The sequence below is a fragment of the Callospermophilus lateralis genome, chromosome 3 (genome assembly GCF_048772815.1).
Source record: "Callospermophilus lateralis isolate mCalLat2 chromosome 3, mCalLat2.hap1, whole genome shotgun sequence".
In the NCBI taxonomy this organism is placed as follows: domain Eukaryota; kingdom Metazoa; phylum Chordata; class Mammalia; order Rodentia; family Sciuridae; genus Callospermophilus; species Callospermophilus lateralis.
Window position 1 is genome coordinate 116844218 of NC_135307.1, and position 25336 is coordinate 116869553.

The following is a 25336-nucleotide window of genomic DNA, read 5'->3' on the forward strand; positions in this document are numbered from 1 at the left end:
AATCAGCTGTGCCAGGAAAAGCCATTACCCTGACAGCCTCCCTCCACCTGCTAAAAGCCTCCCTTCCCCTGGGGCCTCCCTCTCACGCTCCATCTCCCTCACCTAGCCCTGGCTACCTCTTTGGTGTGTATATTCAGTGGGGAAGGGAGATTTAACTCCTTCTAGGCCTGAGGAGAGTCAGCCCTTGGCCCTGCCCCATAAATAGTCCCATCTCTTTCCACCTGGAATTCCTCCTGCCCACTTCCCAGGAGCTCCTGTAAAGAAGGGGAGGGGAGCAAGGGGCCACAGAGATCAGGGGGTGGAAGACAGGCTGGCAAGTACAGCTCATGGATTCCAACCCAAATTCTCTCCCTGTACTGGTTGTGACTTGGCGCCTTTGGTTCTCTGGTGCATACAGGGCCACTTGAGTATCCCTGGGGGATGATGAGCTAATGTCATTCTGTGACTTCTGGGGTGTATAAGGACCCCTTCCTTCCTCCTGACACAGGGATGCTCCTGTGTGCTCTTCTATGCTCCGCCTCATTTAGGTCACTGCTGGGGGAGACCGTGAGGCCTGATCCTGCATTCATGCTGCAAGGGAGCAGGGGTGGGCAGGAGGGACTTAGGAGAGCTCTGAGATCTCTGACTTTGGGTATACTATCAGGATGGCATGAGAAGGGCCTTATATTGCACCCACCTCTCAGTTAACCACAGAGAGGAAGAGGCCCAAGGGGTGGAGGAGGCAGGCTGAGTTCCGCTACCTGCCAGGCTCGATGCCTTGACCTCTCCAACCCGGCAGCCTCCCACATGTCCCAGGCCACAGCAGCCCTCTGTAATTGTAGGGAGCCCATTCTATCCCTCAGGGCCCACAGGACAGGTGGTGTCTGGACAGGTCTCCAGCTCTGTGGGAGTTGCATCCTTCCCATCCCAGTCCTCCCTCGGGGCTCACCTTCCTTCCTCCTCATGCTGCCCTCCATCAGGTCCCATTGAGAAAACACAAGGTGGTTCTGTATCACAAATAAGAGAAGCGCATGGACTGGGGCCTCCTGTTTGCCAAGAGTGTAACATGCTTTCCTTCAGATACTCAACTACCCTCTGTGTCAGGCACTAGTTAGAAGAGCCAAGGCCCAGAGGGGAGCCAGTCACTGGGAAAAACATGGGCTTAGCCCAGGTCTCTGAGCTCCAAAGCCTGTGCTTATCCAAGGATTTCACAACTCAGCCAGGGCAGCCAGGGATCCCCAGGTGTAGAACCAGAATTGAGTCATCAGTTTTCAATTAATGAAAAGAAACCAGGCCAGAACAAAGGGGCAGGCCGTGGGAGGGTCACTGAGGCTAGGACATTCAGTGCTAATAGATTGATAATGAGGAATTATATTTTATTTATATACTAGTAATTAAAAGTAATAATAGGGCTGGGGCTTGTACCTCAGTGGTTAGGGTGCTTGCCTAGTTATGTGCAAGGCCCTGAGTTCAATCCTCCCAAGAAACAATAACAATAGCAAAAGCAACAACAATTACTATCATTTTATGATACTTAAAGATGTGCCAAGCACAGCATATTTAATTCCCTTCCTTCCCACAGCGACCCTACAGGTTGTTGATGAGTACATGATCATCCCCATTTTCCAGATGAAGGAAATAAAGCACAAGGAAGCTATGTACCTTACTCAAAGTCCCACAGTTAATGGTGGCACTGGAATTTGGAACCCAAGTGGTGTGGCTGCAGGATGCTGGTTAGAATCATTGTCCCGCTGCCTCCCAGTCAAAGCAGAGAAAGAATCCTCGGTTGACTCTTGAAGCCTCGAGATGTGACTCTCATAAGAATGGTTAGGAGCTAGGCCACAGAGTCTCCTAAGTCTAAAGGACAGAGGCAGTGGTAAAGACCAGAAAATTCCAAGCACTTCCTGGAGAAAAGGCACAGCTGGGCTGAGAAGGACCCCAGGCTGATGTTGCTGATGCATGGAGCAGATTGGGTCTGAATTTCTGGGGTGACTGGCCTGCCTCACATTCCCTTTGGGGCCTCTGAGGGTGGGCTTAGGGCTGGTGAGGACAACACCCTTACATCCCACCTGGAGCGACCGGGACTATCTGTTCAGCTGCCTCCCCTGCTGGATGTATGCTGTGGCTCCCTGAGGTAGGCTCTCTGGGAGGAGACCTCACGCCATGATTGCTGCAGCAGTCTTTTACATCGTCTTTTACAGCCCTGGTAGAATAACCAGAACAATGTTTTCGACACGAGGAGCATTAACTTTGGCATTGAGCTGCCTGATGGCTCTGGATCTCAGGGAAGCCTAACCCAGATATCTTTGGGCTGCTCTGGGATGCAGATTCAGCTCTCATCTCACCAGGGCAGCCTGGTCCTGACAGACTGTAAGTGCTTAAGGGTCCCAAAGCCCTCATTATCACCCCCATGCCCAGCTACCTCCAGGTGCCTGGTTTATGGGTGCCCAATCTGCAGCCTCGGGAATCTGGGTCAGAAGCATAGAGAAATGAAGACCAAGAGGTGTGGACATCTGGGAGGAGTACCACACCACCACACTATTTAGACACCCTCTCCCACTAAACAGAACCTAGAGAAGAGGGTCAGGTCAGGAGGAGGGTCACACACAGACTCCTACAGGGACCTTCCCTGAGAACAGTCAGGAAGTCAGACAGGCATGGTGTCTGGTGTCTGAGTCAAAGTGAAGGCCGCAGCAGTGGCAGCAGATGGTGTATTCCCAGAGCAGGTGGGCGGGGGAGGGGGGGAAGCCTGGCGTCCACTGGGCCAGGGATGAGAGGGATGACATGAGTGTCTATGTACAGGGTTGGGGGGAACCTCTCCATGTTCTGTCCACCTTTCACCCAGATTTATGGACAGTGGATTCCCTGAGCCGGCACTCGGCAGGCAAAGTGCCTCCCTGATTCGCCCTGCCCCTCTTTCCCCAGGGAAACCACATCTAAAGAAGCTGACCACCGGGGCTCCAAAGCAGTCACCTCGGTGACCTCAGAGCCCACCAGATCCCCCATCTGGGGGGAAACAGTGAAAGTGGAGACACTCGCTGAGAATTCAGGGCAAGAAGGTGAGGCTGGGGGCTGGGTGGGCTGGTGTGTGCGGGAGGGGCTGTAACACACCCCCCAGCTGTGGAAGGCAGAAACAGGCTCCCCACTCAACACAGCTGGAGGCCACCTGAACCGCCTCCCTGGGCTCTGTTAAAAGCATTAAAAAAAAAAAAAATCATAATACCGTCACGCCTCATCTCCCCAGCCTGCTGGAAAAATAAGTTGTTCCACATAAATGAATGCAAGCTTATCTTTTTTATGACCATTGTTATTATTTTCATGGTTGTTATTACTGCTGTCTCCCACTGAAATGGCACATTACAGCTTCTTGGCATGTCCCCATGCATTGATCATTGGAGTCACCACCTCCCAGGAGGAGCCATGATGCTCCCATTGCTTAGAAGAGAACACTAAGGTTCAGGGAATTTAAATAACTGGCTCAAGCTTAAGTACTCAGCAGAGAGCCTAGGATTCAGTATTGGATTCAGCACTACATGTTCTTACTGGAGCTCCTAGGTTCTAGCTGCTGCCATTTGAGGTTTTTGTGTTGTTTTGTTTTTGTTTATTTAGTACTGGAGATTGAATGCAGGGGTGCTCTCCCACTGAGCTACATCCCCAAACTCTTTTTATTTCAAGACAAGATCTCACTAAATTGGCCAGGCTGGCTTTGAACTTGCAATTTTCCTGCCTCCTCCTCCCCAGCAGCTAGTATTACAGGCATACCCCACCACATCCAGCCAAGTTTTGGGTTTTATTAATGTCCCTAAAATGGACACTTATTCCTGCCTATTCCTCTCAGACTATTCCTGCCAGACTGAGCCTCCAGGTACTGGTGTATGTACACACACATGCATACTACGTCTTCCATGCTGTGGGCCCATCTAACATCTAGTTTGGGTGACAGCTTGGCTAGGCACACAGGAGCACTGGCTGGCTGGTGCAGGACTGCTGTGGCGCACTGACCACATAGACTACAGGTACCCAGCTGCATCCCTGGTCTCATCCAATCAGAAGACCCTCAGCCTGGCTTCTTGTTGTGGCTCTCCCCAAGAGGACAGGCTTAACCTCTCCTCTCAAAATCTTGCCAGAGACTTAGAACTCCTTTTCACCTCACAGATGGCAAAAGGCCACTGCTAGAGACTGTGGGAGGGAGAGAGGGAATGGGAGGGGAACCTCAGTGAGAGGGGAGGAGACAAGTTTGGGGTCCAGCCAGAGAATTTTTTTCTGCTTGTAAAGGGATACATAAACTGTGTGATGGTTTGAGATGACATAAAAGAGGAGGAAAATTGGCAAAGGATTTTATGCAGCTACACGTGTGTGCCTGGGTGTGCACATCTCTGTGGATGCCTGCATGCTAGTTCATGTGTTTGTGTGAATAGTATTGTGTGTGAATACGCACTGTCTCTGTGCCTGTAAGCAGGCATGTCTATGAGTCTTGTATGTGTGTGTGCATGGGTGTGTCTGGCTACAACAGTGTGATCGGTGTGCATCTGACAGTGCATGAGTGTGTGTGTGTGCCCGCGCATGCACACACATACATGTATGTGCATGAGGAAGTTAGGGGTTGTGGTGTGTGGACCTGGGCTGGATCCTGTCCTGGGCTGTACACATCTGGGGTAAGAGAGGAAAGGGTGTGATGAGGTCAGTAGCCCTGGGGTCCATCTGTGCAGCAGACAAGGGGCAGGACTAACTGCAGGAGGGATGGAGGAGGGTGGGGTGGCAGCACAGGCAGGCAGGGAATATTGGCAGGCACCTCTTTGCAGACTGAATAGCTTGTTGGAACCCGGTTGCTGTGGTGATGCAGGAGGTGGGGGTGGGGGAGATGGGGGCCAGACCAAAAGGCAGGAGGAGGGTGGGAGGTAGCTCAAGGATGTGATAATGAAAAGCAAAGGGGGAGCTGCAGACCCTGGGTCAGGGCCAAAGCAGGCGGGTGTCAGAAAGGGCCTGTGGCTACACAAAGGGAGCAGTGGGAGGCCGGAAGGGCGCAATGCCCAGAAAGGAAGCTGATGAAGCGTGTTTGTAGCATGTGGACAGGAACAGGGAGGAATGGCTATCCACTCCCCCAAGTTATAGCTCATCTGCCTAATAGAGCTCCAGAGATGGGGGTATGGGGGCACTCCTCTTCTGCTTGGCCTCAGCAAATCCCAAGCAGATCTGGGAACTCAGGTCCATCAGGAGTGAGCATGAGGGGCCTCCGCCTCCATAGCTACTGTGGCCTTGATCCAGAGCACTGGAATCCCCCAGCTGAGCTCTGCCCAGGGCTGGGTGAGTGTGTGGAGAGCTGCAGATGGTTAGCAAGCAGGAAAATAGTCATGAGGAGCATTTGCACAGAATTGTGTAGCTTAAAACACACTCTCCTCCCTCAGCTATCCCAGGGAAGGGACAGGACTTCTTTCTTCATTTCTTCCTTCTTTCCTTCCTTTCTTTCTGTCTTTTAAAGTATGAACATTTTGCAGAGCAGGTCCATGGAGCTCAGAGAGGTTAAGTGATTTGCTAAGGATCACAGAACAAGTCAGTGTCTTAGACTGGAACTTGCATTTTCTGACTTTAAATCTCTCGCCTCAGTCAATCTCAAAGCCCTTTTCCTTGGAGCCCTTTTCCTTGGATCCCATGCAGCCAGCTCTCAGCTGGTGTCTTTCCCTCTCTATGTGTTCAGGGTAGCTGTGGGGAAGAATGAAAAAGGAAGGACAGTTGGTAAAGCCCTTGGTTTCCTTCTCTACCCCCACATCCAAATGACCCATCCCACTCCAAGTGACCTGGCTGCTGAGTTTGGGCTTAGCACTGAGCTTCGTGTTGGCTGAGCTTTCAAGGGCTGGCAGCTATCCTTGGTACTGAAACCTTCCCCTCCCGTGAAGAAAGGCTCCCAAGGGTCTCTCTCAGGCACATTACTCCACCTCATCCTCTCTTTCCTGTTTTTCTATAGATCTCTCTTTTATCTCCTCCCTCCATATCTCTCATTCCTCCTCCATTCTTCTCTTCCTTTGCTCCTTTCCCTTTTCTTCCTCCTCAAATCAGACTTCCAAGAATGGCCAGATACTTCAAGAGTCACCAAATCCAGATTTCTCATCATTCATTTTCTAGCTGTGTGATGGTGGCTCAGTTATAGAACCGCTCTGTGCTTCATTGTTCACATTTTTAAAGCAGAGTTGGCAATACCATGGTGGGAACTTGTTGAAATAATGGTTAAAGGAAGGTGCGCATTCAATGTCTGGTACACACAGGTACTCATTAAGTGGGACCACTGTAATCTCCAGAGCATCTGTGTTTATTCCTTAAAGTTCATCCTGAAGTTCATGTCATTTAATGAGAAAAATTAAAATTAAAAAAAAATTAAATCTTATTTGAAAGTGTTTAATAAGTGGGATGTTAGTGTTGAGACTAATTTTTATTTACTTGGAGTAGACTTTTATTGATAGTTGCATAAAGGATTTCTGGAGCAGATCACTTTTTCCTTATTGAGTTTCCTCACCTGCAACATGTGGGGGTTGACTCTTCTCCATCCTAAGGAGCTGGTGGGAGTGTTTACGACCAATGGAAAGGGTCCTCTTGCTTGCTTGTGAATCTCTGTGTGCACTTGTGTGTCTCTTGCCATGGGGAACTAGGCTTAGTTTTGGGGGTCCATCCCTGGGATGGGAATTTCCTAGCCACAGGGGAAAATCACATTTTGGAGTCCTAAATGCACCTGGCATGGAACCTTGCCTTTCTCAGAGGCTCAGACAGTGCTTGTGGAGATATGTGCACATGTGTGTTCCACACATGTGTATGATTCCTCTGTGTGGCTTGTGCCCCTTGCTCTTAGCAATATCTCTCACCCCCTACTCTCTAACCATACTAGGAGGTAAGATGTTCTATCAAACTCTGTCCTAACCCCATGCTTAATTTTTTCTCTCCAGATGTGATCCTTAAGGTGATGGACTATAAAAATAAAGACAAGCTGTTGTCCTACAAAATCCCCATTAAATACCTGCGTGTCTTCCACCCCTATCACTTTCAGCTGGCAAATGTAAGTCACAGCCCTAGGCTCTGGGCATGCCCTCTGGCCAGAGCTGGTGAGAAGAACTTTGATGCACTCAAATAATCTCTGAGAGCAAACTTAAGACATCCCATGCTAGCCTAGGGACTCAGGAAACATCACTCATGGCAGGTAGATAGAAATAATGTCCACAGGAATTTGAAATTCTCACAGACCATGGGGGTGCACCCCTGTAATCCCAGCTACTCAGGAGGCTGAGGCAAGGGGATTGCAAGTTCAAAGCCAGCCTGGGCAACTTGGCAAGAGTATGTTTCAAAAATCAAAAAGGAGCTGAGTATGGTGACACACACCTGTAATTCCAGCAGCTCAGGAGGCTGAGGCAGGAGGATCGCAAGTTCAAAGCCAGCTTCAGCAAAAGTGAGGCACTAAGTAATTTAAGGCTGGGGATGTGGCTTGGTGGTTAAATGCCCCTGGGTTCACTCCCTGGTACCAAAAAAAAAAAAATTAAAAAAATCAAAAAGAATGTATCTTAGTCGTAGAGTTACTACGAGGTTCAATCCTAGTAAGGTGTGTGTGTGGGGAGGGGGGGAATTCTTGTCCATGAAACAGCCCAATTTGCATAAAACAACTACCATATTACATGAATACACCAATGAAAGATTTCACATATTATAAAAGAAGGAGTAGATCTAAAAAAATCAAAGAAATACAGTATTTACAGAGTACCTACCATGTTCCAGGTCCTGTGCTAGATGCTTCCCACATCATCTAATCCTCAAGGTGAATTACATTTTGCTTACATGAGACTGGAGCTCAGGAAAAGGAATCCTCTCATCCTGGGTCACAGAGAAAGCTGCAGAGTTGAGGTAGAGCCCAGGTCATGCAGTCTCCTAAGCCAGGTCTTTCTTCCATCTCCACATGTGGTGTTGGCAGGAGGAAGGCCCAGGACGGGTTGGGGCATGTGGCAGGTAAAGCATTCCCTGGGATGTGTCCCTCTAGGGGACATCTGAGCAGCAGCCTAGACCTCCCAGGTTAGCTTTCCTGCTCCCACCCAGTGCTGATTGGGGGAGGGGGAGAATTCACTCCTTCACTGCTCAAGTACTTATGGCACCTACTATGTGCCAAACACATATGAGAAGAAGCATCAGTTTCCCCTACCCTACATGCATTCAAGGTCTCTTTCGTGAGAGTAAAGAACAATGTGAAGCCAAATTGTCTCAGTTCCTGTCCCAAGTCTCCCATTTACTAGCTGGATGCCCATAGAAAGCTAGTTAACTCCAGGCCCCCATTCTCTGTCAGCATACCTCCTGGCATGGTCATCTGGAGGGCCCAGTGCAATGAAGGGCAAAGCCTCAGGCACATGGGATATAGTTCTGGAAGTCTCCCTCCTCTGACTTCCTTTTTTTTTTTTTTTGGTACTGGGGATTGAACCCAGGTGTGCTTAACAACTGCACCACATCTCCAGCCCATTTTTATATTTTATTTAGAGACAGGGTCTCCCTGAGTTGCTTACAGCCTGGCTTAGTTGCTAAGGCCGACCTTGAACTCATGATTCTCCTGCCTCTCAAGCCGATGGGATTACAGGCAACACGGGCTCCTCTCTCCTTCCAGGACCTTTCCAAGTAACCTTTCATCATGGCCCCAGGGGTCTTTATCTTCTGTAGGCCCCAAGAGGAACTCAACCCTAGAGCTTCACATGAGGCACCAGGGAAACAAAGATACAGAGAGATGAGTGGCTCCCCATGGAGACCCGGCACTTGAGCTCCAGTTTGGGAGTATTACCTGGCCCCTGGCCTTCCATCCACTTATAGCCCAGGCCTCGTTATCACATCTTTACTAAGAGAGCAGGCAGCAGGGTCTTTGTGAGGGCGATGAAATATCCAAATGGAGAGCAAAGATTTATTATATTGATCTCCTTGGAAGGGCTCACAGGGACCATGAGCTTTAATTATCAGCTTGGAGCCCCAGAGGAGCAATGCCGTGATTGTCTGCAGAGGGCTGGATTTATGGCCAGCCTCTGCCCCTTAGATAGTCTCCTTCTTGTGTGTCTTCTTCCCCCACCCTGTCTCCAGTCTACCCAGCCTTCAAAAGAAAGCAAAGAAACTGCTGAGCCCCAATTGTACGCCACCATCGTTCGGAAGAACAGTTTCCTCCCCCGCTACGTTGGCTGTGACCACACAGCTCTAGAGGTACCCAGCTGTGGCCTTCTGGGGTGGTGGGTGGGGAGGGAAGGGGCCGGGTTTAGAGCAGGCCTTGCCCTTGGCCATCTCTGACTGGCCTGAGAGAATGGAGCGCAAGTGTCCAGGGAAAAAAATCAAGGAGAAAGCAACTGGATCTTTCCAAAATAGCCAGAGTAGTTTGTGAAGACGAAACTTGATCTGGGATAAAGGTGTCCTAGCCTGTCTTCCCTCGCTGCCCTTGAAAGGGAGAGAAATGGGGGCTGAGTGATAGCTCTGCTTCTCATGTCCCCTCTGCCTGGCCACTCTACAGAAGGGACCAGAGTCTCCCATAGCCATGATTCCTCAGTGTCATGGAAGTTGGTGAGAAGCACTGTGTGTCCTACCTTTTCCCCATAGCCTCTGGCTGTTTTCAGTCCAAATCTTCCCTCCTGGGGCAATGACCCTTGACCTAGGGCCTAAGTGCCCCAAACAAAAACTTAGGGTCTCCCTGAGTCTTGCTGAGGTTTGGATAGTCTCACAGTTAGGTGTCAGGAGTTCATTCACTCATTAAGTCAGTCAACAACTGTTCACACGGCCTCTTTCATTAGCCAGGCCAGGACTGGGTCTAGCTTGACCTGGCTTCTGCCCCTTGAAGCATCACCCTGTACCCCTTGGTCCTTCAGCAGCTTCAGGAGAAACAGCTGATGTTCAAGAAAGACATAGTCCATAGGGACCTGTCCCCTCCATCCTCACCCACAGCCTTCAAACTGCCCCTGAGTGGCAGGTTCACATCCACTATGGTCTGGGTACTATTCACAGGACCCAAGCTCTGGGCTTCCCATCACCCAGCATGGCTGACTTAATCTCCCCAGCCCCCCTATAGCACTGTGGCAGGGCAAGAACTATTCTTGAACCCTATTTCACAGCGGGGGACACTGAGACCCAAGGGTGTAATCTGGTATAGGAGCCCAGAGCTCCTGACCCACATCTCTGCTTCTCCACAGCCAACAGGTATCTCATCTCTCCCCTTTTTTCTATTTGTCCCTTTCCTGGGACAGCCAGCTGCCACTCACACACAGAAATAAGGAAGAGTGGTCACACATGGCCTTGCTGTCCCCAGGCTGCATGCCCACAGGAAGGGAGCCACATCCCCAAGATACAGGCAGAATCTTGGGCCTGCAGGAGGCGCTGTGGACCTGCCCCACCCCCAGTCCTTTGACTTGTGGGCCTCTCGGGCCCCCAGCACCCCTGCTGCAGCACAGACCTCTCCCTGTGTGTATGACAGACACGGCCGCATGAGCAGATGTCGCTTCTAATGGCAGACTGGAGAGCACAGCAGGAAAAGAAATGGCTTCTGTTGCTCACCAGGCTGTCACTGGCAGGTGTGCCTGGGCAGCTATCTCACTCACACATGACCAGAGCCAGAGTAGAACAGGTGGAAATTACCTCCCGGCCCTTCAACCACCCCCCTCAGCCCTTCCACCTGTTGGAGTCCTGTAAGTGACAGGGCCTGACAGCTCTCCCATGAAACAACACCTTCAGAGATTCCCTGGGAGGCTTTGGTGAGAGCTGAAAGGTCCTCAGGACTATTTTGAGCCCTTATCAGCTGACACACCTGTGTGGAGTTAGCTGGCAACTGAGATGGGTCCTGGCAGAGGGGCCTTAGGAGACGGTGCTGAAGGAGAGGATTCCGAACAATCCTCTCTCTGGCCCTTAAAGTTCAGAGCTAGAAGGATCATGGAGATTATGGTCCAAACCCTCAGTGTACAGGTTGGGAAACTGAGGCCCAAAGTGGAACAAAGGCTGGCAAGGTGACCCAGTTGAAATAGGCCTGGCGAAGGCCTCTTCCCATCCCAAGGTGTGCCTGAGGCATGGTCCCTCAGCTGTACCAGAGCCCCTTCCCCTTCCTGCTTTTATTCCTTAGGATTCTACTGTCCTCTAAGACCAACTCAGCCCCAGACCTCCCTTGGGTCAACACCTGTCTCTTCCCCCACTCCCAGGTGTTCTGCATTTCTCTTTCACACTCAAACATAGAGGCAACCTCTCCCTTCTCTTTTCTCCCTCAATAATGTACTCACTTGTCCCACAAATATATATTAAGCTCCTGCGCTGTGCCAGGCACTGTGTTAAAAGCTGGGAACGCAACAGTGACTGAGCCAGGCATGGTCCCTACCCATATGGAGCCTGGGCACTAGTCAAACAGACAGAAAATAAATAAGACATAAATTAGAATAAGCACAAGCTATGATGCGGGCTGCGGAAGAGGAATGCAGAGACGGAGAGAGGGAAAGGTTGGGCTGCTTTAGCAAGAATGGCCAGAAGACTGCTCAGAGGTGGCGCCATATAAATTAGAGGAGAAAAAGCAGCCGTGATAAGTTGCGGGGGAGGTGGCGAGCAGAGGGATCAGAACATGCAAAACCCCTGAGACAGAAATAGGCAGAACATGTTGGAAGAGTGACAGAAAGAGTCTGGAGCAAAAAGAGGGGGCTGGGAGCTAGCAGATGTGGGCAGAAGGGCCGACAGACCAACACATGCAGGCCTTGGCAATATGGTAAGAACCATGGAATAAAGGCTGGGGGTGGAGCTCAGTGGTACAGCGCTTGCCTAGCATGTATAAGGTTCTGGGTTTGATCCCCAGCATGGCAAAAAGCAAAATCTATGGAACGTATTTAAGGAGGCCATTGCAGGATCTGAAGCAGGGGAGGGACATGATGATCCCATGCATTTCTAAGAAGACAGTTTTTACTACAGTGTGGTAAAGAGAAAGGGAAGATCCGGCATGAGAATGGAGGTGGAGTGTCTCCTGGAGACACTCCAATTTCTTCTCTGTTGCCTTCCACCACAAACGTGGAAAGTAGCACCAAGAGATGACAGAGGACAGGAGATCATCCTGGGAGGGCAATGGTGAGTGGGTGATAGCTGGAACCGGATGAAGACAGGAGCCCAGAGATGCTGATGTTAGGGATTCCATTCCAAATCAACCCTGGCTAGGAAAGCCTTGGGGTGAGCCCCAACTGTTCCCAGGAGAATCCAAGGAAAACTGGCAGTGAGCTCTGACCTTGGGAAGCTCAGTGTAGTTGGAGAAACCAGACTTAGAGTCTGATTTACAAGGTGTCCTCTCACAGCCAACCTAATCAGAGACTCTGCATAGCCCAGAACAAGCCTGGATAAGGTTTTTTTGTCCCCTTTGATGGACCGAAACTGAAAGGAGCCAGAACACCTAACTAACCCTAATTCTGCCCCAGAAGCCATCAGGGGAGCCAAGGGTAGAACCCAAATTCCCTGACTCCTCCCGGGCCCTGACTCTTGTCTCACACCTTGTCCCCAGTGGCCCCTGCTGTAAGACATTTCACTACTAAGTCCCAGCAGTGCCCTAAGGAAACTGGGGTCACTTGCCTTAGTCAGAGAAGGCTGCCTCCTGAAGCAAGGCAGCCATGAGCAAAGCAGGAACCAAGTGAGGCGGGGAAGAGCAGATGGAGGGGGTGGACCATGGCTGGGGAAGGAAGAGCAGGCAGGATGGCGGGATCTGTGGGAGGGCTCAAGGCCACCTGGGCTTCACCTGCCTCCTCTCTTCTTCAGGTCTTTCTCCGGGGAGTCAACGATCCACTGATCAACAACCCCAACCCCATGGTGGTGATTGCCCGTGTGGTTCCCAACTATAAGGAGTTTAAGTAAGTGAAGCCCAGGGGTCATGGGCAAGGAGCTGGGGGCAAAGGACAGAAGTTGGTGTCACTGACACCACAGGCAGCTTCCAGGAGCTCCAGAAAGCTCCCCTCCCCCAAGACCCCCCAATCTCCCTCCCACACCCAGGTCTGAGGTCCCAGAGAGCTTCCTGCAGCAGAGGCCTCTAGGTCTCTCCCTAGAGACCTCAGACCCCTGGAAAGGGGCAGCTGGGACATCTTCTGAGAGCAAGCAGGGGAGGAGGATGAGGCCTGCATGGAGCCTGAGGAGCTGGAGGGAGCCAGTGTGTGAGGATGAGAGGGGACCTTTACCCCCGCCCCCAACCTGCCTCCCCAGCTCAGACCCGCCATTCCTGCAGTCCCCTTTCCCACTCTAGTTCAGGGACACAGTCTCCGCCTACCAAAGAGGCAGGCTAAGGCCATCTTGGAATTCTGTGACGTTAGCTCTACCTGGGAATCCTCTCAGCCTCCTGGAAGTCTCCCTGGTCTCCCAGCCCCAACTTGTTCCCAACTTCTCAAGACGTCCTTTATATACCGCCCTCAAGAAGGGATTCAGGCTAGTTTGGCCCCTGGAGGTGGGGAAAGTTCCCCAGTGAACACGTGCTCTCTGTGTAACAGTATCTCTCCTGGGAGTTAGATTTCTCCCCCCTTGTCACTTCCACTGGCTCTGATAATCCAAGAGAACCCCTTAACTCATGTGCACCCCCTTTGGAGTGTTTATGACCTTCCTTTCTGCTTGTTGGAGGAATGAAGATGACTGCACACTGATGTCCTGATACCCAACAAGCTCAGAGACACACACACATACACGGCTCTCCATGCCCCTTAAGCCTACACTGGGTTTCCATGATGGGATGGTGGGAGTTATTTTGACAAGATCTTCCACAAATGAAGTGGGTAATACAAGGCCCATTTTTGTTGTGTTTTGTTTTGGGGTCTGCGGGTAGAATCCAGGAGTGTTTTACCGAGATACATCCCCAGTCCTTTTACTTTTTACTAACAGGTCTTGCTAAGCTGCTGGAGGTCTCACTTCTGAGGCTGGCCTCATGCTTGCAATCCTTCTGCCTCCACCTCCAAGTCATTGAGATTACAGGTGTGCCCCACTGTGCCTGGCTTACAAGGCCTATTTTAAAGATGGGAAAGTTGGCCAAGGCCATAGCAAGTAACAGACAAGGGGACCTGGGAGCTACAGCCCATCTCTTGACCAAGATGAGATTTTCCAAAGCTTAGGTCAGTTGTTGGAAGACCAGGGTCCACCAGTCATTTCACAAGATTCCAGCCTGAATGAGGCAGGCCGCTGTACTCTACCCCTCTCTCACATCAATCCAGACTCCAACTAGGAGCCCCAGCTGCCAGGCTGGGGACAGGGCCAAGTGTACCAACCCCTGTCTCTTTGCCTCCCCAGGGAAAATCAAGCCAGACAGAGTCCAGCCTCTATGGGGCTGCACATCACTCCTCTCTCCTTCCCCATCCAATCGATGATGAGTTTTGATGTGCCTCGCGTCAGCCAGAGTGGGTACCCTCAGGTATGGTTCCTTCCCTCATTTCGTCTTCTCACTGGTTCTTACTTCTGGTAACTCACCCACAAGTTTATTGCTTTGCTCAATCATCCAGCAGCACTTGACTATTGAAGGAGAGTTGGCTGCATATCCAGGGCAGGCCTTATCTGTCAGGGCATGCTTGCTCTGAAGAAGACAGGAATTGCACCCGTGGAAATATTAGACATCAACGCAGAGCTTGAATCATCTAATATCAAACCAGAAGGGACAATCAGAACTGCAAAAATCAGAACAGACACAAAAGAACAGCTATCATATGATTCCACTTATTTGGGATTCCTAGAATCAGCACATTCACAGAGACAGAAAGTAGAATAGTGGTTACCAGGGGCTCGGGAGAAGGAAGAAGGGGGAGTTAAAGTTTATACTGGGGTGATGACAGAGTTCTAGGAATAGATAGTGGTGATGGTTGCACAACAATATAAATGTATTTAACACAACTGAATTGCTTAAAATGGTAAATTTTATGTTATATATATTTTACTGCAGTAAAAACGTTTTAATTGATCCGAGGAGAGGGTTGTGAAGCCTAGGGGCATTCAGAAGGGCAATCATGACTTTTGACATGGAGAAGGTTGGTACAGGGTGGTTGAGAACAGCAAGAACATGATGTGAGGCATGGATACCAGGACATGATACATGCCAGGGGTGGACAGGAGGGCTGTGTGTCACATCACACTAAGCTGAGGATGGGGTATACTGATTATGGCTGGGTCCTGGGTAATAGCCCTGTTGTTCTCTTCCCCGAATGCACTTCAGTGGGAGCTTATTCTACACATTGGTTCTAACATGCCTAGAAGAACAAAGGGGTTCTTGGAAGTCCCTTTTCTTTTCCACCCATCAGCATTCATGTCTGGCACTGCAAAACTAGAACAAGACACTCCTTTGGAGCCCCGCCTTCATTTAAAGGCAAAAACATTTGAAGAAGGCTCAGACACAGGCAAGAGTGATGGTGGCAGGAAGGAGTGGGATAAAGGGAAACCCTGGGGACCGAAGCTTCAAACCCAAACCAATCCTCGGCCTGATTTCCCCAGAGTCAACTCACACATGGCGCTGCATTTGCCCAGAAAATTATGAACCAATCAGCAGGCTGTCCCAAGGGGCGGGAGGTACTGACTGCTTTAATGAATGAGCCCCCTCCCATCCCTGGGCCCTCTCGCTGCCTAACTAGCTGAGTGGGGGAGGTGCCCCTCACTATCAAGACTTCCCCCCAAGGCCTTTTCTATGTGTAAAACTTGAGGTCAGGGGTCTAGGACACCAGCACCATGGCAGCTGGGCCAGGTTGGGAACTCACTGGTAGCCTGCACAGAGGTACCCAGGTACTGGCAGTGAGTGAACAGGGCACGTTGCTACAAGGGGGTGGAAGGTGGAGTGATTATAGAGACCTACCTGGAGGGGCACAGTCAGCAGGCCTGGACCCAGAGCTTACATCTCCTGCCCTGTCCCCTCTGAGCTTCAGTTCTATCACTTCCACAGTCAATGGGGTGGGGATTTGACTAGATATGACTTCCAGGGCCTGTCCTTTCTGATTTCTTGGGGTACAGTAGTTTCTCACCAGCTGCCACCTTACCAAAGCACTATGGGCAGGGGCTGGAGGATCCAGCAGACTTGGGTTTGATCCCAGCTCTGTGACTTAATAGCTATGTGACGTTTGCCAAAATGCTCAATTCCTCCAGACCTACGGATTCCTATTTTATCAGGCTATTAGGAGAATTTAAAGGATAATCAGGGTGAAACATCCAACCACAGGCCAGTTAAATGGATTCTGTCCCCTTACAGTCGTATCTTCCCTAGTACCAAATGTTTCCTCTTAGGCCAGCCTCACGACTGTCCATGTTACATTTGACTTCAAGTAACAGAAAAGTTAACTCAAATGGACTAGAACATTTAGGATGTTTATTACCACACACACAGAAGTCTTGACATAGGATGCTGCCAGAATTGCTGTCCTCAAAAGATTTGGGATCTCTTTAGTATCCCAAAATTGCCTTCACCCAGCTAGCTAAGGCAAGATGTTTCAGGCATTCCATTCAGATATAAACAAAGGCCAGAGAAAAAGGGTAACTTCTTCTTAAGTGTCATTTTTATGAGAAACTTTCCTCTGTGTGAGACTCAAGTCCAGAGGCCCAGGACCCTCCCTGAAGCACAGCAGCTGGGCCAGGTTGAGAATTCACCAGCAGCCTCTGGGTTCCACCAATCCCTCAGGAGACCTCTCCTCTCCTCTTATTGGTCAGAATTGGATCATATTACTTCTCTTAGCCAATCGTGAGAAGGGTGTGGCTCTGCCTTGCTGGTAGCCAATGTGCACACGTGTGGAGAAAGGACGCTTCTGGACAAGAGGGTGATCTGTTGTCTGTGAGACAGACAGGAGAAGGAGAATGGTGATGGGGTGGGTGGACCTGTGTCTGCTTCACTGCTCTCAAGCCTAGTGAGTACTGCAGAACTTGAACTTTGATGAGCTCAGGGATGGTGGGCTATTAGGTGTACCTAGGTTCCCCCACTGGACCCAGCAGGCTGCCCTATTGCCTGGCCTCCTCTAGGCGCTAGGGCAGAACTCCCAGGAGCTGAAACACAAGCAGGGGTGAAAGATCCATCTGTGCCTTACACCACAGGGGCCTTGTCCATTCCCTCAAACACCTTTCTAGTGTTGGCCTTCTGCCCTGCCTGGACCATTGCTGCATCCTCCCCCCAGGCCACTTCTATTCACCCTCTAAGAAGTAGGCTGGGCATCCCCTGCCTGGGGCTGGGTCCTTCCCTTTGCATCCCTTATGGCTATCACTGACAGAACAAAGCCCCCCTTAGCCAGGTCCACAAGTTCCTTGTCTCCTCCAGCCTCCTGGCTCATTGCCCCAATTCACACAGGCATCTCCCAGTGCCCCAGGAGGACTTGCTGTTCTCTACATTGTCGCTGTCCTCCAGCCTTCACCTTTGCTGGACTCTCAGCCCAGGTTGCTCCTTCTTTCCTGCCCTCATCCCTCAGGCCTCCTTGCCCCAGGTCAGAAGGTGTGGCTTTCTCCTCAGTCATCCACAATGCACTTAGGCCTCAACATGGATCCTAGGGGTGTGTGTGTGTACACCTGCATGTGTGCACATGTGAGCTTACTCATACCCTGTCCTCTTGGAAGGTGGGGAACTCTGGATGGGGGTAGGGTCTGGCTCTAACTCCCCGTTCCCTGCAGCACCCACACCTGTGTCATGGGGAAGTCTCCCAGTCACATTTGCTGCATTCAGTTGAACTTGCACCTTAATAGCAAAATGTTGTTTCCTTCAACTTCACAATAGGCTTTCAAGGTGTCAATCATAAGGCTACTTCTGGACAATGAGAAAACTAGGGGAAGAGGTTTGAGAAAACCCAGAGAGGGGAAGGGGTTTGTTGATGGTCACACAGCAAGATTGAGGCAGACCCAGGCCTACAGTCCAAAGGGCCTAGCTCCCTGGAGGCCCCACCCCAGCATTCTCCCAGGTTGGTCCCCACTATGCCTAGGCAGAGTAGGTAGCAGTAGGTGTGAGTGTGGGTGGGCCCAGGAGAAATCAGAGGAGAGGCCATGAGCCATGGAATAAAGGCTCTGTCCCCAAGGAAGGTAAGTCTGCCTCAGTGGCCCGGAGGGGTTAATGGCTTTTCTGAAGATCACAGCTGAGGGTTAATCACATTCCTTAATTCCATAGCCCACTGTGGTCTTTCCCATTAGCATCTACAGGCAATGTCTACCCTTACCCTGCCCCCACCCAGCACATACATCAGCCACTAGCACCTTCCCAGGGCCCTGACATCAGACTCTGCAGGTTATATTTAACCTTGAGACACACACACACACACACACACACACACACACACACAGAGAGAGAGAGAGAGAGAGAGAGAGAGGGAGAGAGAGAGAGAGAATGAATATGAATATGAATATGAATCAGAGAGACAATGAGACTGACCCTCCCTCCCCAATTCTAGTCTGAGGGGATCTTTCCTGGGGGACTCACCCTGGGAAACCATTCAGGGAAGTGGCTGTCCCTCATTAGGCAGGCAGCCACTCACCACCTCTTGCTTTATAGACCCCATTTAGACACATTAATAGGTCCCAGAGCAGACAGTGAGCATCCATTAAATAACTCTCTTCCAGGGTGGGGGCAAGGAAAGGGGCAGCAGGGGGATGAGCCACAGGTCCTCCCTGAGTGACCTAATGCCTAGCAGCTGGGCCAGGCCATCTGGATGCCTCTCTGGCACCCAGGAGAATGGGTGTCTCTGGGAGGGACATGGTTTGGGGATCATTCCTGAAAGATCACTCTCAAGCTCCACAGAACCCAGAACATCTTCTCTGACTTAAGCATGGTGGCCACATGGCTCTCCCAACCTTCCATCATGAGTGTGTGAGGATTACTCCACTCCCATCACCCAGTCACAATTCCCTGACCCTGCACTGGCCACAACCCATCTCCCGGGGGCCAGTGAAAGCACAGTGGAGCCTTGAGCTGGGCTTGAGAAAACTAGAGCCAGCCATCAGTGTGACAGGCATCAGGGTTGTACCACCATAGGGTGGGACAGAACCCATAATGATGCTCCTCCTTAATGCAGCAGCAACAGTCCATGGAGCATGCATGCTGACCTTTTTTTTTTTTTTTTTTTTTAAAGCAATGATGAATTTCCACAGGGGAGCAGGAGGTGGGAGAGGCTGCCCCTGTTTCTGACAGCTCCTGATGGGAGCAGAGGCAAGGCAGCTACTCAGAGAGCCTGTGCTAGTGACCACAGCCCTCCCTACACTGAGGCCCTGCAGGGCTGCCTCCCATCTCCCTACCTTCTCCCTACTTAGGCCCAGCTGCTAGGCTTCTGCAGTTGCCAGGCCTCCCCCAGGGTCCCTTTCCATTCTAGGAAATGGAAATACTCAGTGCACTGCCATACTCAGTGCCACATCCACATACCATTGCTTGTGCCCCTTCCCATCCAGAAGATCTTTCTCCCTCCCTTTACCCTGTCCAGTCTCCCTTCAGAACTTCCTCTGATCTTTTGGCCTTCAAGGCAGTTTCTCTGATCACCCACAGAATGTCTCATGTACCTCCTAATTTAGGCATTGGAGTTGTTTCATTGTCTAAATTGTCCCTGTGTGTATGTTCCAGCTGCTGGCTTAGTATGCCATCAAGTGCCCCAGCACCTGACAGCTCACATCACAGACACACCAAGGATCTGGAGTCTTGGGAACCTACAGGAGGCAGAGAGGGGCTAGTGACAAAAGTAGATGTCATGTCTAATTTTACACTTAATGATACCTCCAGCCACAGCACAGTTGTAAACATTAATCCAACACTTCAGGAAAACAGTTCACCAATCAAGCACCTTAAAATATGCATATCCTTTAACACAGCGATTGTTTTGTGTATTTGAATTTGAACCAAGGAAATAATTGGGAATATAGAGGTTCTTGGTAAAGAGCATTCAGTACAGCGTAATTGGAAAAAAAAAAAAAAAAGATTGGGGGAGGGAGAAAATAGGCCACTTGGGCATGACAGGAAATAGTCATGGGTAAGAAGAGTTTCTTAATGACTCTGGATATGCCTAGGTTTTGATGGTAAATGAGAAAGGCAGAATACTGAATGACAATCACTGGTATATAAAAAATATGCCCAGAAAACAAAAACCAACAGTTTTATGATCAGTTTTCTGAAGTGTAGGAATATAGGGGATTTATGCTCCTTTTTATTTTCTTTTCTTTTCTAAAATGTGTTAAATAAGTATGTGCTGCTTTTATAATTGGGACAAACATTTGTGGTATATATAGAGAGACAGACACACACACAACCTGATGTGTTAACTTGGGAGAAGCTATTGCCCCACACCTGCTCCCACCCTCTCTTTCCAGCTGTCCAAGCCTGGGGGACCTCCAGAGCTACCCCAGTGGAATCAGTCCTTCCTCTTCCAAAGCCGAGATGGAGGCACCAATTTCTCCAAAAACGCAGCCTTGGTGCTGGAATACTACTCTTCTACTTCAGGTAAGTGTCCCTGGTCCCACACCAGAGCAACCCCGCACCAGGAGACCTGCATATTTATGAAGGGGTTTTTGGAGCTATCTTGCCTCTGCCCTCTGCAGAGATGGGTTAAGAGCCCCTAGGTGCCAAGACAGACTCACAGTATAGGCAGCCAAGGAGAGGAGGGCTTGGCTAGATTCCCTTTCCACATCGGTCGCAGCCATAGGGACAAGACCAGGACGCATGGGCCTATTCCTATACTAGCTCCCTGGCTTTTACTGCACCCATCAATTAGGAGGCAGGGGTGGAGCCCTGAGTTCATGGCTCCCAGAGTGCACAGGGTGGGTCCGGGTAGACAGGATTCAGAGACAAGCTGATCCACAGTCTTATTTCCACGCTGGAATTGAAGTCCCCAAAGGACAGAGACAAGGGGAATCCAGAGAAATACCTAGAGGTGCAGACTCTGTTTAGAGTTGGCTTTGAATTCACAAACCCCTGAGGACAGAAGAGAAAGAGGATGTGTGTGCAGGAGAAAACCGGGAGGCAGGAGAGCAGGTGGGTGGTGGGTGGGAGAACTATATCTCCATATCAGATGATGGGGTTCAGGTGGGGCCCACACACTGGGATCTGAGAAGCCCCAGCTGGTCTTTCTCCCACAGTGAAAGGCAGTGAACCATGGACCTTCGGCAAGCCCCTAGGTGTCTCCGTGTTGCCGCTTAAGAGTCGTTTATATCGCAAGATAATGACAGGGAAAGGCTTGAATGCACTGCGCATAGAGCGGCTCCCCATTACCGTGAGTCCCCTGCCCTGGGGGGGGTACCCCACCTGGTCCCACCTCCTCCCCAAATCTGCTCCACCTCAACACAGCTTCCAGGAGATTTTGGTGAAGCTGAACCCTGGGGGAGCTCCCCAACACTAAAGACCAGTCTTGCCTCTGGGGCTGAAGAACCAAGCCAGAGAAACCACCCCTGGGGAAGAAGCACAGGGAGGCCTCCAGGGACAGTGACAAGAGCTCAGGTTCTCCGCCAGTTCTGGGTGTGAATCTTGTCTTGCCCCATCCTCTCCATGGAACCTGAGGCAAATTACTATGGGGGAACTGGATCTCTGGACCTTGGAGTCCTCATCTCTAAACTAGGAACAACATGCCCAGGACACAATCTCTATATAACAAGAGAGTTAAGAGCTCAGGTTCTAGAGTCAGACTCTGCCTGGGTACAAATTCTGGTTCCAACCTCTTACTAGCTTACACAACTGTGGGGAAATTGTTGAAAGTCTCCACACCTCAGTTTCCTGGTCTATAACTTGGGCATGTAATAATAGTACTTTTCTCATAGCATTGCTGTGAGATTTTGTCAGGAAATACGTAAAGCACTTAGAATGTGTTCTCAAATAAGAATGAATATCATTATGATCAACATTATCTATTTCTCTGCCACCTTTTTCCCTAAAATACTTCTGGCCATCCTGACATAGCACATACCAGGAAATGGGAACTTCCGTTCTGCCAGGAGATGAGCCTGGAGGTACTATTCAGGTCTCTAGAGGATTTGAGAGGGCAGTGTGGAGGTGGTGAGGGAGCAGAGGCCAAGGGCCCGCCCCCCCTACCCTGCAGACACCTTATTAGGGAATGCAGAACAGTGGGCAGAGCAGAGGCACGTAGCTGCCCTGGCAAGAGTGAGCTGACTCCCCCTTCTCCTCCCCAGGACACCAACCTGAAAACCATAAATGGTGACGCTCCCACAGTGGATCTCTCCTTCCAGCTTCTTTCCTCTGAGGTAAGGCTGTGCTCCAGGGGACACCAGGGTTGGCAGATGTATAACTCCTCAGTGAGTTCCAACCTCTTTCACAATTGCTGGCCTTGTTCAGGGACAAGGGGCCAGGAATTTCTGGGAGAAGGGCACTGCTAATTTGGGTGGGAATGTCTGAGGATGATTTGAAGCACTAGAAAACCAGAGAAAAAACTGAGAGAAGAGGGCCACCTAGACCTAGGAGTAGGTCTCTGATCCAGGCCAAGCCAAGCCTGTTTCACTGGGTTCAAGATTCTACAAAGGTAAACTAGGACCAGTTTGCTTTTGCTGTATCACAAAATTAGCAGCTTAAAACAATACCTATGTACTATCTGACACTTCTGGAGGTAGGTAGTTCCACACAGTGTGGCTGAAGTCAAGATGCTAGAAGGATCATTTTTCTTTCCAGAGGTTCTGGGGAAGAATCTGATTCCAAGCTCATTTGGGTTGCTGCAGGATCCTGCAGTGTTGGACTGACATCCCAGATACCTTGCTGGCTGTCAGCCAGGGGCTCTTAGCTCCTGAAGATCACCCACATTCCTCCTCTCAGTGGCCTTCTCCATCTTGATGCTAGCAGCCATATCCAATCCCCCTCACACTTCAAAATTCTGACTGCCTCTTTGTTGGCAGCCAGAGAAAATTCTGTGCTCTTAGAGGTTCTGGAATGATAAGGTTATGCCCACTGACTATGTCCCTTATCTTGGCATCAGCTGGGTGACATAATGCACCAAAATCAAAGGCAGCCATAGGTCACCATATTTCAGGTTGCAAGGATTATGACAAGGAATCTTGAAGCCCCCTATTGAGAATCCTGCCTACCATAGCAGGGTTGGTCCAAATGGAAAGGCACCTGAGGCTGAGTCCTGCTGATGGATGGGCAGCATGTTCCTCTAGCTAGCTATGTTCGGGCTCTGAGTCCTTCTTGGATCCTGGTCATGGGGCTAGTGCACCAATAGGCACCTGTTAGAATTTTCTCACTTTCCATTCTGTGGTACTGGGATATGGGTGGTTTGACCATGAACCAAAGAAATATTCAGGATGTCCAGGCTAACCTACTCCTACCAACTCCCCATGCCTATAAAAGTAGCCATGAGCTCTGAAGACCTTGCCATGAAGAACAAGGGGAGGTCCATGGTACAAGATATGAGAGGTACGTCTAGGAGGTACCAGCCCCAAAGGATCTCCCCACAAGTCTCTCCTCGCTGTGGGTGTTCAGCATTGTCATCTTGAGAGTCCTCTATCACCTGGTAGGAGAACGCTTGTTAGCTAGGGTCCCTGATGGCACCCCCTAGTACACCACCACCGAACCCGGTACAGGAACCAAAACAGAAGAAGCAATATCTTAGAAAAGGGACATGAAAATTGTCACAAATTTCCCAGATAGGAGCCCAGCCCTCCAGGGCTTTTCCCAGGGTCTGGAGTCTGCCAGTGGCCACCGCCAGCTCGTTCTTCACTTCCCTCTGCCTCCTGCTGTCTGCACTGGGCACATGCATCCTGGGACTAATGGGAGTGTCGGTGCCCCTGGTCAGGGGACTGGCAGACCCAGGCAGGCAACAGGCAGGTGGGCAGGACACTTCCCCAATTGCCTAGGGGCTGGGCACAAAGGTCTCCAGTGATGAATTATTCACCGGAGCTGTGCTAAGTGCAGAATTAATCCCTTTCCTTCCAGCTGGCGGCCTCACTAAATTATCCCTCCAAGTCATGCGGGAAAACGCTGCCGAATTCATTTAGCTGCTGAGTGTTTTGATCTGGGCCTTGTGATTTTAGCTTCCCCTTCCCTGAGCCCCCACCCCTTGGAAGCGGGTAAAAAACCCTTTTAGTAATGGATTTCCAAGAAGAAAGGAAAAGAAAACACATATCAAGATTGGGTGTGTACCAGGAAAATAGTACTAGCAGAAATTCCATTCCATCGGCCAAGAATTCATACACACAAATTCCACACATGCACACTCTCAGTCACATTTGAATGTCTACGTGGGGATAGGCACATACGCATAGATTTGCATACGTGCACACACACACACCTCTGCAAGGTAGCACCTATTTAATGCATATGTACCTGCTCATACATGTGTGTAAACCAACAGATGTCTTCACACCCTATTGGCACATGCAGAAGCTAAATTTCCTTATAGCTTAACTGTTTCTTGGTGATTTTATCTGAGAACTGGCCAATAAGGACTCACTTTGACTCTAGAATGTTGAAGACCAATGTAGGGGACTGAGTATGAAGAGCTAGTGTGAGTGGGTGTCCCTTAAGGTCCTGTGGCCATGGTACCCATTTATTCATTCTTTTGTGCTGTGCATATTTGATGAGGAACCCCTAAATGCCAAGCACTGTGCAGGACAAGAAGAATTTTGTCTGTCCCTGTGGACTGAAGTGGGAGTAGAAACCAGTGGTCATGGAGCCAGCTGCCTCAAGCTCACCTTCAGTGGCCTAGAACAAAGTTCTCCTCTTGTCTGAACCCTTTTGGTATATTCTCCCTAAGGGGAGGCGGGAGAGTGAGGATTGATGAAGGGGCTAGGTTCATATTGCAGCTGAGTCTAGAGTCCCCCTCCATGCCTCCCTATTCATCTTTGCTATAAACAATCATTGTCCTCCATGCAAGCATCTAGGCATCTGGGTTTTAGAGATATTTGAACATACTCCGCCCAAAAAATCTCCCCTTTCATAAAGCTTGCATCCTTAGAGAGCGGGGAGTATGGAGCCGACATCAAACAAGTAAATTCATAAGCAGATTTCAGTAATGATAAGTGGCCTGATGGAATTCAAAGTGACATGATAGGGAGTCCTTGGAGAGGATTCTCTGAGTAAGATATCTAAGTAAGGTTATGAGCAAAGCTGCTATGACAAAGAGATCCCATTCATTCTAACCTGTTTTTCCACTAAGGTGTTGCCTGCTACTCCATGGGAGAGGGCACTTGGTTTCCATCTCTGCCTTGTAGTCTGTGGAAAGGCAAAAGCAGGGCTAAAGCCAGAATGGTCAATTCTTCCACCATTCAAACAAAACACTGCCTAAAGCTCCAGAAGCCACCACTTGGAACCTGGAGATATTAGTCTTGTGGACACTCCAACTGCAGTGGAGTTTGTGAGAATGGGCCTCTTGAGGTCCCTGGTCCATGTGGCTACAGCTCTATCTTAGGGCAACACGGCTCCTTGCACTCCTTGCCCAGGCTCAGATGGACCACAGACAGGAAGTGCTTCAGG

General features: G+C 50.2%; 1 protein-coding gene across 1 annotated transcript in view; it reads left to right on the forward strand.

Moving 5' to 3' along the window:
• Ccdc33 (coiled-coil domain containing 33) overlaps positions 1–25336 on the forward strand; it is a 105205-nt gene that overhangs the window by 37458 nt on the left and 42411 nt on the right. Inside the window, exons 4-11 of the mRNA XM_076849412.1 lie at positions 2905–3038; positions 6912–7021; positions 9064–9180; positions 12730–12821; positions 14236–14356; positions 20236–20365; positions 21001–21134; positions 22045–22116. Of these exons, the coding sequence (XP_076705527.1) occupies positions 2905–3038; positions 6912–7021; positions 9064–9180; positions 12730–12821; positions 14236–14356; positions 20236–20365; positions 21001–21134; positions 22045–22116 (910 nt within the window). The remainder of the gene's footprint in view (positions 1–2904; positions 3039–6911; positions 7022–9063; positions 9181–12729; positions 12822–14235; positions 14357–20235; positions 20366–21000; positions 21135–22044; positions 22117–25336) is intronic.